Source organism: Pyrgilauda ruficollis, unplaced genomic scaffold (genome assembly GCF_017590135.1).
Source record: "Pyrgilauda ruficollis isolate IOZ18807 unplaced genomic scaffold, ASM1759013v1 scaffold179, whole genome shotgun sequence".
NCBI classification, from domain to species: domain Eukaryota; kingdom Metazoa; phylum Chordata; class Aves; order Passeriformes; family Passeridae; genus Pyrgilauda; species Pyrgilauda ruficollis.
In genome coordinates, this window is record NW_024516875.1 from 73689 (window position 1) to 87530 (window position 13842).

The 13842-nt window shown below is 48.5% G+C and overlaps 1 protein-coding gene across 1 annotated transcript in view; it reads right to left on the bottom strand.

Moving 5' to 3' along the window:
• Window positions 1–12619, bottom strand: part of PARVB (parvin beta) — a 51571-nt gene extending 38952 nt beyond the window's left edge. The window contains exon 1 of the mRNA XM_041464327.1: window positions 12300–12619. Coding sequence (XP_041320261.1) covers window positions 12300–12414 — 115 coding nt within the window. The 5' untranslated portion in view covers window positions 12415–12619. The remainder of the gene's footprint in view (window positions 1–12299) is intronic.
• Window positions 12620–13842: the final 1223 nt, after the last annotated feature.

Consider the following 13842-nt stretch of genomic DNA (forward strand, 5'->3'; position numbering starts at 1 on the left):
GACCAGTTTTCCATTCCTCTGCCAAATTTCTTCCACCTCTTCCACATGGTTTGGCACTTCATTTGTAGGTAGGTAAGTGAATGAACCCCTTAGTTATCTGCCATGCCAGTTTCACCTGCTTCAGCTTCCTGCTCTCCCCATATCCTTTGCCCAGTAATGATAAGGTCACCACCACCACCACAAGTAATCTACTGTGCAAATATGAGAACATTTTATGCTGTTTGTTCTTCTGGACATGCCAAGAGAAGTACAGAGTAACAGACTCACTTCTAAAGGCACTGATGGCAGGTGAGCAGCAGCAAGGCTCCGTTTTCCACAGCTGACAGGACAGAGCTCAACAGCCAGACTCCAGGGAAATGGAAAGGAGGCTACACATATGACTTGCATTTCAAAAAAAGCAACTATTTTGCTTGTGGAACATGATTCTACAGGAAGAACAAGCCAAGATAAATGGTTCTGCAGACCACAAAAAGTGCACTTGCCTCATTGCTGCAGTTGCCCAAATGTCACCCAGAAAGACAAGGAAAACCCTGAAAAACACTTACATGCAGCAACTCTACTTGCAACACACACATTGAGAGTTTGCTAGCAACTACCAGAGGACCAATGGAGGGACAGGCCATACTCCAAACCAGAAGCTTTACCCTAAATGCTCAACACAGAGTTTTCAGTGTACCATATCCTGAGGTTGCTCATGTCCAGCTCTACATTTCTTGTGTCCTCCCTGCACTCAGGGCAGTAAAGCAGTGTATTAGAACTGAGATGAAAGATCTGTGTAAGTAAAAGCTACAAAATATAAGGGAGTTTTCTCAGTGGTTTCCAGACATGTCATATGAGGGAAATTATTTTACTTGTTGCTTTGAGCAGAAGTACTTACCAAGACAAGTACTTCAGTGAAAAGCACTATAGACCTCGCAGTAAAAGCCTGGAACTCAGAGCCCACAACCAGATAAAAGCCAGTCCATGAAGGGAAGGTACAGTGGAGATAGTGGCTGCCATAAAAGCATTCAGATGTTTAACTCTGCTGGGTTTAAGTAAGAAATAGCCCCAGCATTTCCTAATGGAGCCACTGAAGACTACATAGAAAGAGTAGAGCCCTTCAGCTGACTTTGCAGTCTAGTCTCCCAAGCACAGCCCTCAAGGCACATCCAAATGCAATCATGAAACAAGAGCCAGCCAAAGAATCAAATCAAAACAAGTCCAAAGCACAAGCACATTTCACAAAGTATCAAAAAGACCTGCCACTGTTTATATTCATTTACTTAGCACACAAAGTTTCACAGGATTTGCAGTTAGAGCTTTCTGTAGTCCCTTTCAAAGCTTTTGCACTGGTAACACCAGGCCCTGTGAGCTAGAAAAGGTGGTGCTTCAGTGGTGCTGGACATCTTGAAGACTTTCAAGCTCAGTTACAGGTCAGTCCCAAACCAGGGAATGGGACACACCCCAAAACATGAGACAAAGAACTCACGCAGTGCATGTGTAGCCAGGAGGATCTTTTCCCTCGTCTTCTTGCATCTGTTCTTACTCTGTCCATGACTGCAATGGATATGGAATGGAATGGAATGGAATGGATATGGAATCACATTCCCCACAGAGAATCACTTGGCCACCTGGCCAACTACGCTGCAGCATGCTAAACCACCCAACCCCCTGAAACAAGAGTGCCCATCTCCTGTGCATTCAGCACAAGAGTGAAATTCCCCAGCTCAGACAGTTTCAAATTCTTTCTGCAGTCCTAAACAAACTTCCTACCAACCACTGGATCAACAGCAAATGAAGCACTCCACTAAGGATGCCTTCCACCAAGATTCAGGGTAGTATGGCACCTATACCTAATGCCATTCACAAGAAGAAAAGTCCCTCCCTAAAAGTTACAATTTCTTTTATCAGATGGAAACAAATATATAAATTTCTCCCTCAACCATACAGCAGAGAGTGGACACTAAGGCCAGTCCCTCTCATCTTTATTACCATCTGTCTCTTTTTCTGAAAAGGGACCCACAAAAAACTCAGAAACAAAGTGAAACTCAGGAACTAGGAGAACATAATCAGAGAAACCTTCCTTGGAAGGACCTAAAAAAACTTCAGCTTGAAGCTGGACTGTTGCTGCATTAGGTTAGGTCAGGCACAACAGCTTCTTCCCTTCCACATGCAAAAATAAAACCCAGCCACAGTTTGTGTGGTAGACAGTATCAGATCTGCTTCACAGGCAGCACATCTGGTTTGCTTCTGGCACGGCAGTGCCATTTTGCAGCACGACATCCTGGATGTAATTAAAATCCAGTTTCCCAATGATATGGCTCCATTACACAAGCTTATTTAATTACCTAATTTCATCACCTATCGTTCCAGTTTCAGAGAACAACAAGGGAAGTAGCAGGAAGAGCCAGCAGATCAATACTTGGCTCCAAGTCTGCTTAGGGTCTTGAATTTTGGATTTTTTTGATCATGGATCAGTTTGCATGACACAAAGCCTTATGGTGACAGATGGGATACATCCGTCTCAAAGGGGGACAAAGTCTCTTGGGAGGCAACTCTGAAAGGCAAATGGGTTCAGAAAGGTTGAACATTCTTCAGGAAAAGAGTTTATCACCTTGGAAGGAGGGCAGGCAACTCAGGAGGACTACAAGGATGCCATGAGGTTATGCAGTGAGAAAATTAAGGGGGTCAAAGCCCAACTAGAACTTAATCTGGTTACTGCTGTAAAGGACAATAAAAAAATGTTTCCACAAATGCATCTGCATCTGCTAAGGAAAAGCCCCACCTTTTATTGCATGCAATGGCGACACATAGTGAAAAAGGCTGAAGACAAGGCAGAGGTACTCATGCCTTCTCTGCCTCACTCGTAACAGTCAGACTGGTTGTTCTCCTTGTACCCAGTCCCTGAGCTGGAAGACAGGGACAGGGAACAGATCAAATCCTGGAATCAGTTTTGAGCCCATCATTGCAGAAAAGATATTGAATGTGTCCAGAGAAGGGAAAGGAGCTGGGGAAGGGTCTCAAGCACCAGGAGCAGCTGGGGTGTTGGGACGGAGGGTGTCAGCTTGGAGAAAAGGAGGCTCAGGGGGGACCTCCTGGCTCTGCACAACTCCCTGACAGGAGGGGACAGCTGGGGGGGATTGGGCTCTGCTCCCAGGGAACAAATGATGAAAAAGAGAAAATGGCCTCAGGTTGTGCCAGAGGAGGTTCAGGTTGGATATGAGGAAAAATTTCTTCACTGAAAGGGCTGTCAAGTACTGGAACAGGCTCCCTAGGAAGTGTTGGGAGTCATCATTGCTTGAGGTACCTACAAGATTTGTATATGTGGTACTTGGGAACATGATTTACGGATGGACTTGGCAGTGCTGGGGGAACAATTGGACTTTATGATCTTTTGCAACTTAACTCCAGAATTCTAAATAGAGCATCAAGATTCCTGTCAGACCAAATTCTGTAGAGTTACCATGCCTAAATTTCCAGTGGAACCAACTCCCTGTAACAATACTGGGAGCCATACATGGGAAAGAAGGCAAATAGGAATCCTGAGGTACAATTTCATAAGCCTGCTCCTGTGGGAGAACGTTAAGTGGGAAGTGCAAGCAGTTACTTTTTCCTATAATTTTTGAAGAAAATCCTGTCAGTTTTGCAAAGCCTCCAGATCCATCTGCTGGACTAGGCAAGCCAGAGAGTAAACAACACTATTCTATTTTAAAATGACAGAAGTGTCTGCATCTGTTTAATGCACAAATGCATGCATCTGCCAAACAGACCTAGTAGAGCAACACTTTCTGAGGATTACACATTCTTCTATTTAAAGGCACTAAAAGAGACACGACACCATGCCTCTATACAGACATCTCCTCATCCAGCTCTCAGTCTCCTTCCTTACTCCAAATAAACTGTGTATGCAACCATCCCACAGCTAATTAAAAATTAGCAGTAAGGCCATATGGCAGTTATAATGGAAAATACACTATTTCTTTTTTCAGTGGATTTCATTATGATTCAACCACACAACAAAAGTAGTACTAAAGAAAGAACTGGGATTCCAGGAGCCAGACCAGTTTGCTTGTTTTATAACCAACATGCAGCATACATTGAAAAGAGTTTTTATAAAAATCTCTATCTGACTGCCAGACAGGTCTTGGGGATTATAAAGAAACCTTTTTTGACCTGGAGAAACAATCATTCAGAGGCAGAACTGAATTCCCAGTTTTCTCACCATCAGAAAAGCCAAAATGAGATTCTCATCCCATGTCCTCCCCTCTCCGCCTAAGGCCTCTGGAAAGAGACGGGTCTGCAGAGAGTGCAGGGAAACAAATCAGTGTACAGGATTTATAATTAGGAGCCCCATTGTTCCTCCAGGAGGAAGTGACAGTGATTTAAGGGCCCGGAGTATACAGATCCACTGCTCCCAGGACATGCTGCCAGGTGTGCCTGTTCTCTCCACATCTGGTTTTCAGAGCAAGGCTTCACCGGATTCAAGTAACAAAAGGCTGACACCACATGTTTTCCATCATCCTGTTGCAGCCAAACTAGACATACACAACAGAAGTCACAAATCTCAGGCTGCAGCTTTCTACTTGGCCATCAGAAGAGTACAAATTAGGGAATCTACACCTGAGCACAATATGCTTCACCCTGGAGAGATCACAGATCACTGGTCCACTAGCTGTGCAACACAGAGGTTTCTGTTCTCCTCTCCCCCACTCCCAAAGGCAAACAGGGTTTGCTTACACACAATTGCTGGTTTAGACCCCCTGCCCACAGCCACCGAGCAGCCTGTCCTAAGCAGAGCTCCAGCATCCAGGTTCAGGAACTTCTCCTGAAGGCAGCCTGGCAGAACCCCTGGATAAGCAGTGCTGTCCTACTGGTCACACTCCTCATCATGCCCTTCCACCTCCATCCTCCTCACAACAATTCACACCTCCCTCAGCAGGGCACAAGTGCTGACGCCTTTGACAGCAACCAGAGACAGGTATGCTATAGCTACCACAGAATCACAGAAGACCCTGAGATGGAAGTGACTCACAAAGCATCAAAGTCTAACTCTGGCCCTGCACAGACATCCCAACAATCCCACCCTTTGGACAGTGCCTCAGAGCATTGTCCAAACTCTCCTGGAGTTCTGGCAGCCTTGGGGCTGTGACCATTCCCTGGGGAGCCTGTTCAGTGCCCCAGCACCCTCTGGGGGAAGAAAATTTCCTAAACTCCAACCTAATCCTTCCCTGACACAGCTCCAGCCATTCCCTGGGTCCTGTCCCTGGTCACACAGAGCAGAGATCAGGGCCTGCCCCTCTGCTGCCCCTAAAGAGGAGCTGCAGCCCCTGGTGAGCTCTGCCCTCAGTCTCCTCCACTTGAAAAGACTCAGTGCCCTCAGCTGCTCCTCATGTGGCTTCCCCTCAAGGCCCTGCACCTCTTGTAGCCCTTCTCTGGACACAAGGCCTCCACCAGGCAAAGCAAGGGCCAGTCCACACTATCCCTTGTGAGTGAGAGTTAACAACTCAGTTAGTTGGGCTGTGCCCTGAGCAGAAAAGCTGAGCTTCATCAATGACAGTGCATGTCCACAGCACATCTCACAGAGCAGGCAGTGAGTGTACAAGGGTGGGGATAAGCAACTACCAAGGTCACCATGCAGAAGAGCTCAAGGTTGGGCAGAGTAACGCATGTGGATATTGTGAGAGCTCAGCAGAACAGAGCCTGTGCCATCAGCCTCATCCTGACACTGGCACAGGTCAGATCATTCTCTGGAGCCACCTCCATGACCTTAAGGTAGTTGCTTCTCTAACAAAATACCTGGATCCTGTTAGTTCAAAGAACCTGGAGGTGTGCTGAAGTTACAAATGCTCTAATGATCAGAGGTCAGCACAAGGAGGAGCCTTTGAGAAACATGGTCAATTTCCTTTCCTTCTTCCTTGCTGACCTCCAGGTCTCCTGAAAGGGCTGAGAGGAGCTGGAGGGCTGAAAAGAGAACAAGACTCCAGGGCTGAGAAGGCACACACAGCCCCTCCTGCACTGCAGTAGTAACAAGGATCACAAACCAATGATGGTACAGGTGAGGCAGAAAACTCCTTCTCCTTGTGATACACGCCAGTGTCTCTGTATGGTCACATTCCCCTTTGAGACATCATATCCCAGGAACCCTGACAGAGACAACCTCAGGAATCTTGCAGGCTGAGATTTCTAGTGATTTGCCCGAGAAATTTGTACACTTGACTGGCTGCATTTGAAAGCTGACAGCAATTTGGCATCCAAATCCCACATGGGCAGCTCTAAACTAGCAGCTCTGCTGGACTTCAACAGATACAAACCTGAATCTCCTCAGCTGTGACGGTGAAACTTGTGTGCACAAGGCACACACACCAAAGCTTCTTCCAGCTGAACAGCAAAGCTGTGGCTACTGAAACACCAATTCCTGCAACCCGCAGACTCTGCCTTGCCCTGGGTTTGCCTCAGACCACATAAGCCTGGATCCCTCAGCAGCAAGTTGTTCTGACATGCCTTTGCAATGAAAAAAGTTTGCCAGCTAATCTCCCAAATCTCCTAACATCAAAGGACAATCCAAAGCTCAAAGCAGTGCATTGCAAAACTCCACCAGCTCCATCTGTTCTCAGATCCGCTGGCCTGTAACAGTCCTTGAAGTACATAAAAAGGCATTTAGCACTGTTATACATAACTATACTCTCTCTTCTGGACGGCCCTGTTGCCAGTGTGCACATCAGTAGGATGCATGTATATTAATGAAGTGATCTACATATCCCAACTCTTACAAACATGAGCACATAATCAGTAGGATTAATGTATTTATGATAATGCACTGCAGAAGACAGGCTGATGTCCCTGCACAGATTCACCAGTGAAATCAGGAGTCTCTCCTTCATACAGACTTTTTGTGAGTTGTGACTTTGCAGCTTCCCCCATTCCCATCAAGTCCATGTGCAGCTCTGCAATACATCAGAGTCTCACAGGGCTCACCCACACACTCCTTGGACACAGCCAGATGCCCCCTTCTAAAAGCCTCTCTCCAGTGTCATAATTAATAAATCCAAAATTAAAACAGGTATCATTGAATAACTGCTCTGAAATAAGGGTAGACTTTAGGGAGAAAAGGACTGGAATTCTGGTTTTGGAAAACTGGAAGTGTTGATAACCACCCTGCTAAGGTTTTAGAATGAAGTTCAACAGTATTCTTACAATGAATCTTATTTTAAAGATTGCAACTCTGGAAATAAAATTACTTTTAAATGTCTGGTTTCCTTAAAGGAAGGCAAGGCACTCCTTCAACACTACTGAAGAACTACAGAGCTATTTTGTGTGTCTTGCTGCATCCTGTCTGGAACAAAACTTGGAGCTGTAATTCCAAACTCTCTTATCTCACCAGGAGACTGTGCCTAAAGCTGTACTGGGTGAAGCATCCTAGCCTAAGTGCAGCTACAGGAGAAAAACGTGGGGGTTATGATACTGTTAAAAGCACAGTTCTTGTGCATGTAAAGTTCATTTCAGTTGAGACATTGGCACAAAATATATTCCCAGTACAGCTTTTGCCAGAATAGAACAAAGAACCCAAACCAGCACTGCTCTACCAAGACTGCAACCAGACCTGGTCAGGCCTGAGCTCTACAGAAGAAACAGCAATCAGGCTATACATGTTCCAACTGGAAGTTTAGGTCTGTTTAAATCAGTGGTAGAAAGGATAATAAATCGAGGTTGAAATATGAATCAACATGTGTTTGCACAGACTTTATATATATACACACATATCTGGAACAGTATGTAGCTTTAACATAACTACTACTACTGCAGAAAGGAATTGCAAATTCCTTTCTTAAAGAGCAAGTAATTCTACCTAACCAGCACTCATTTCATCTTCTGTGGGGGTATTTCAGCAGCAGTAGCACATCACAATGCACAGACACACTTCTCCAGCCAAGCATCCTCTCAGTCTGCAGCTAATGTACTCAAGTGAAGCAAGACAAAAGAATTAGACCACACTCATTTTGTATTTGTCTCTCCATCTGCCTAAAAATTCACTGCCACATCCTGTGAGTGCAGAAAGTAAATTAAGAAGGGGGTGAGACACCGTCAGGACATCTCACTGTAACACCAAGACAGGGATCCCAAGAACAGCACTTCAGCCTCCCTTGATGCAAAAAACCTTCCCTTTATTCAGCTCCTGTTGCAATTATCCTGCCCTCTGCAGTGCCATCCTCTCTTTCACTGCCCTCTCCTACTGATTTCATCAGGCACAAATGAATGGCACTTTTCCAGGGCAGTTTCCTCACCCCTGCGCCCACCCTCCATCATGTCACTGGGACACAGCACTAAGCAATTGACTCTGTTTTATTTCTCTCACTGACTCCCCCATACTGGCTGCACACACAGAGAGATACAGTAACAGAAAGCTTATTTAGCCAAACACCTGCCGCCCAGATCTTCCATACAGCGTGTCATGAGGAAAAGAAAACCAAGCTTTGCAACGAGGCTGGGAGTGAAGCTTGCAGCAAAGCCCCCTCCTTTATTTCAGTACAGCAGCATCACTCTGACAAACAGGAAAGGGCAGATTTTTTCAATTTCCTTTTGCAGATTAAGTTGAAATTCAGTACTACCTGAACCAGTATCTTTTACAAAATCTGAAAAGAAGCTAAGGAAGCTCAGGAATCATCTGGCTTAAAAAACATAACCTCTATGGGCCCTGCCAGCACCCTAACAGTTTTCTAAGGTATTTAAAGCAGATTTTGGAGCTCTTGAACAGGTGGCACATTTTGAAAGACCAAAATCACAGAATCATTGAATGGTCTGGGTTGCAAGGGACCTTAAAGACCATCTCATTCCATGTCCCTGGCATGGGCAGGGACACCTTCCAGTAGCCCAGGTTTCTCCGAGCCCCATCCAACCTGGCCTTGGACAGTGCCAGGGAAGGGGCAGCCACAGCTTCTCTGGGCACCCTGTGCCAGGGCCTCACCACCCTCACGGTGAAAAATTTCTTCCTAATGCCTAATGTAACCCTCAGATATGCCAAGACAGAGCAGTGGAACAGTAAACATCAGGCAAATTTAGATATTTGCAGATTTCCCCGTGGCCTAACTGGGGAACAGGGAGAGAAGTAAAAACCAAAGCAGTGCAGAGCACAGGAACTGACACATCCCACTTTTCTATGTGCATCATGACTGATTGTAACATTAGGAACATTCATCTCCCTCCATGCTATCCCATGGCCTTTCCCTTCTCTGGCCAAACCCCTCTCCTGTGGGCTCCCTAGTACTATCATGGTATGGCTGAGTTCATCTGCTGGTTTTCCTGCTGCAGAGCTCCACTGAAGTGTTCCTATACACACTGGCGACCCATTTTGACATAGCCTGCAGGCATTAATAATCAGCAAGACTTTTCTCCCTGGAGCATTTTTACCCAAACTAGGGGTTAAAAATGTTCCTGGGAAGGAAGAGGAAGGGAGGAGCCAGACACTGAGATCACTCACCAGCCTTCCATAGGAAACAAGGGTAAAAACGGCTTCCCCACGAGCTGCTCTTTCTCTCAAGTCAAGGCTGCCTAAAAACTCTCCCCAAAAATACATTGCAGCAAGTTATGAAGTAATTAACCAATTTTTTTTTTTAATTTAGATGCTCATTGTTAACAGCCGCACATCATGATTATTTACAACCTGTGATTAAAGAAATGAAAACCACAAATGAGAACTTTTTTAGTATCATTACAAGTAGCTTTGAGCTCTGTGGCTCAGAAGTTGTGCACAAAAGGGAAAAGGATTGTGCACAAAAGGGAAAAGTGGATTTTAGCTCTCACACAGACCCCGTTAAAGGTCACTGTATGAGCACAGCTGGGGCAGTGACAGCTGCAATACACAGGCAGGCAGTGAAAGCAAGCAGAAGGTATAAAGAGCCCTCAGGCTGGAGCTTTTGGAGCTGATGGAGGCAGAGGAGGCAAGGATGATTTCAGGCTGTGGCAGCCTCAACATTCTCATTTGCCCTGGAGAGGACAGGATTGACTCTGGGAAGATCGTTCTGACCTCTGCTGGTCCCCTCAGGCAAACCAAGCAGAAACCTGGAGGCAGGCCAGGAATTCCCAAGGGCTGAGCACATGGGGAAACGCTGACCACGTCTGCTCCTACCAACTCATTCAAGGAACGCCACTCATACGACCTCCTTCCAGTTTACTTCTGCTCCACGCTCACATAAAAAAAATTTAGTTTCTAGCCCTGAAGTTTGCTCCTGGGGCTACCCAGGTCCTTCCACAAGCCATGTTCCAGCCTTACTCCCCCTGGTGCAGACCCCCCAGCTCATCACTCTTACCCCTTGGCCTACTCTCATTGCACAGGCATGGCTGGGACAGCCTCCACTGGAGAGCTGCTCCACAAAGGGAAAAAAGCCATTTCCCTTCACAACAAAGGGGCTGGGCCCCTGCAGCACTAGGGAATGTCACACCTGAGTGGCTCCTCAGGCTTGCAGACAGTGGCATTTCAGACTGGATGGAAAGCTCTCACAAAAAGCTGCCCCTTGTGTTGCAGCTTCCCCCCATCACACCAACAGAAGCAGGGCTGGGAGGCATCAGTGTGGTTCCCCACTAAGTACCAGGCACAGGGACCAGAAGAGGCCCTTCCATTGCCACCAGGAGCTGTGGCCACACAAGTAGGTAAAACCACAGGCAAATTCAGCAAAACCAGTGGGTGGCCCCTGCTGGAAGTGGTTACCTCAAGAATACGGCCTAGTGATGCTGAAATGCCTAAGAAGGGAAGCTGCCAACCTGTTTCAGCTTTGAAGCCACCTTTGACATGAACTTTTTTGGAGCACGTGCTTGGCCTCCGTGCCAGAGATGAGTTTTTTACACCATCTTCCTTTGGAAGCAAATGAGATCATCTCAGGAAGGCACAACTGCTTGTGCTGCTCCTCAGTAGAACCACGTCAGGGAAACTTGATTAAAAATAGATAATAAAGGAAACGCCAGTAAGCCACACCAAAACAGGCAGCAGAAGGAAAGCAATTTCCTTGAACCAGGTTTCAAGGCCAAATATTGTGTTTTTAAAAATTAAAAAGCTGTCTTCTGAATGTTGCTGGCAATTCATAGACTCAATATAGGCAAAACATGCTCAACAGCCAGCTGAAAGGAGGCTGAAACTTGAATTACATCCCTACCCTGCACACAGGGGACAATGGGACAAAATCAAGGCCAGTTTTAACCAGCCATCAAATCACAGTTTTGTTAAGCCATAGGGTGAGGATACACATATTTCCTGCTGGCAGATGCCAGGAGTCTGGGGATAACACGGACACAGCTTTTCCACAGAAGCCAGTACTGGTGAGTCAGGGAAGCTGGGGGGAACAGCACACACCATCGCCAGAGGACACTGCACTCAGAGGAAGGGCACACTTTGAGCATTCAGGTCTGGGCCAGCTTTATCAAGTCCAGCAATGAGACACCTCCCTTTTCCAACAGCAACAAGGCTGCTATCTGCACAGCCCTGGCAAGGGCCGGCGACTATGGGGACGCCTCACAAATGTGCCCATGCCCCAGGTCAGGGTGTGAAACGGGCTGAGCTCCCCAGCATAGGTGCTGGTCCATTGGGCTCGTGCTGGGGAGCTTCTCCAGGTTCTCTGTAGTGAAGGGAAGGCTCTTGTCTCCCTGCCCAGGTAGCACCAGCAGTGACATCCCACACGGACACACTCGTACAGCCATGCGGGGCTGTGTGTGCCCATTCAGAATCCTTCAGAGTGAGGTGGGTGGGATGGGTGTGTCTGGTCTCTGGGCACAGTGCCTAAGCCAACATAAAGACTATGGATGAAGCAGACCTGGAATTAAACATGGGCGGATTTAACCATTCCCAGTCCTCAACTCCCAGACCACAAGAAAACGACAGCCACAGTCTCGCTGGTCACCAGGATTTTATTTTATAGCACGAAACGGGTGCTGGGCTTACCTTCCCGGACATGCGACATGGGCTGATGTCCCGCCCTCCATCACTTGTCTCCCCCATCGCTGCCAGCCTCCCCCCACTGCTATCAGCCGCTCCCCATCGCTGCCATCCATCTCCCATGATTCCAGTCTCCCCCATCCCGGCCAGCCGCTTCCCATCGCTCCAGCCGCCCCCCACGCCCGTCCCCAGCCGCGTTGTGACTCTCGAGGGCGGGCACGGCCGCTCCGCGGGGCCGCCGAACAAAGCGCGGCTCGGAGGCTCCGCCGCTGCTCCCGCGGAGGAACGGGACGGGACGGGACGGGACGGGACGGGACGGGGCGGAACGGAACGGCGGAGTGGCCGCGAGTCACGCCGGCCCCGAGCACGTTCCTTCCTTCCCCCGCGCCGGCGAACTCACCCTCCTTGGCTTTCTTCTTCCTGGCCAGGGTCCCGCCGAGCTTGCCCAGGAAAGACTCCTCTTTCTTCATCCTGTGCAGCCGCAGCGTCGGGGACCGGACGGGCGCGGCGGACATCGGCTCTGCCGGTGGCTCGCCGTCGGAGCCCGCCCGGCCCTGCCCGATCCCAGCCGGCGGCTGCGGGGCCCGCCGAGCCGAACCAAGTCCGGCAACGGGGAATCACTCGCTCGAGCGAGCGGGGCGAGACCGCGGTGTGTGCTCGCAGCACTGGGGGCGGGCTGGGAGTCGCCGCGGCCACAGCGCCCTGCCACGGCCGGGAAGTCCGCGGGAGGCGGGGGCGGGCCGAGCCTCGGACACCCCCGGGTGCCGGGGGCGGGCACCGAGCCCACCCGAGCATGACCTGCGGCCACGTGGGCGGCGCCCTCACGTGCAGCGGACCCACGCGGGTGCCAGGAAAAATGGGTAAAAATTGCGGCAAAACAACGCCTCCGGTCCCACCGCAGCCGGAGTGGTGTAAGACTTGAAAGTACACAAAGATCAAATTTGAAATGACATCCTTTCTTAAGAACAATTTTCTATAGTCCACATTTTGCAACAATTGGACACAACTGGAGGCAAACGCTCAGCATGTGCCATTTGTCAGGGCACCGCAATTCCTTGCTGGCTTCATTCAGGTGTGCCGCCTGATTTTGCAGCCATGCGCCTCTTCTGTCAGACCAGCCTGCCTTCTCCTCCTGGCATGTGGTTGGTCAGGTCTGACCTCTCCTGTGTGGGAGGATCGAGGAGAAGGGGTCTTAGGCTCTGTGTTTGCCAAACCACCACCTCCCAGGTGTCCCCGCACTGCTGCTGCCATCAGCACGGTGTGTGTGCACAGAAACGCCCCAAACCAGACACTCGGTTGTGATCCCACAGGGAGAGTTTTCTTATTCCGTATAATTTCACAGCAGCATGATAAGGGGGTTGTGGAATACACGTTAAAAACAGGTCCTGAGGAGTTTATAGTGTTAGGGTCTGGTCCTGTTAAAGCCCCTGAAGTGATCCCACTGATTTTAACGGGACTGCTGGGTCCCAAAGTCACATGCAACCTTTGTGCTCCTGCGAGCAGTGTCCCTGTCGGCAGCCCTTGCCCCAACAAAGGACTGCATTCAAACCAACACAGCTTGGCTCAGGAGCTGCACACTGTCCGTGACGCCAATTTATGTCACGATCCATCCTAGAGGACAAGATTCGTGGAGGTTCTTTTCATTGATCTCAGGGTGCAAAAACTGACACGACAAGGGGATTTGCAGTAAAATCAAAACAAAAGTACTTTTTATTGAATAACTATAACAAAAAATGCGTTGCTTTCATGACGATTGAGAGGCAAAGAATGCAGGAAATTTCAGACAGACACTCACACACACCCAGCTTATATGGGGCAGATTTGCAGGCTTGACTTGACACAGAGGCAGGACACATGCAGAGCAGAATGTTGCAGAGACAATTTTCTGAGTTTCACTCGAGATCTAACCCCAGCTAATCAATCCCCTCTCTCACCCAGACCCA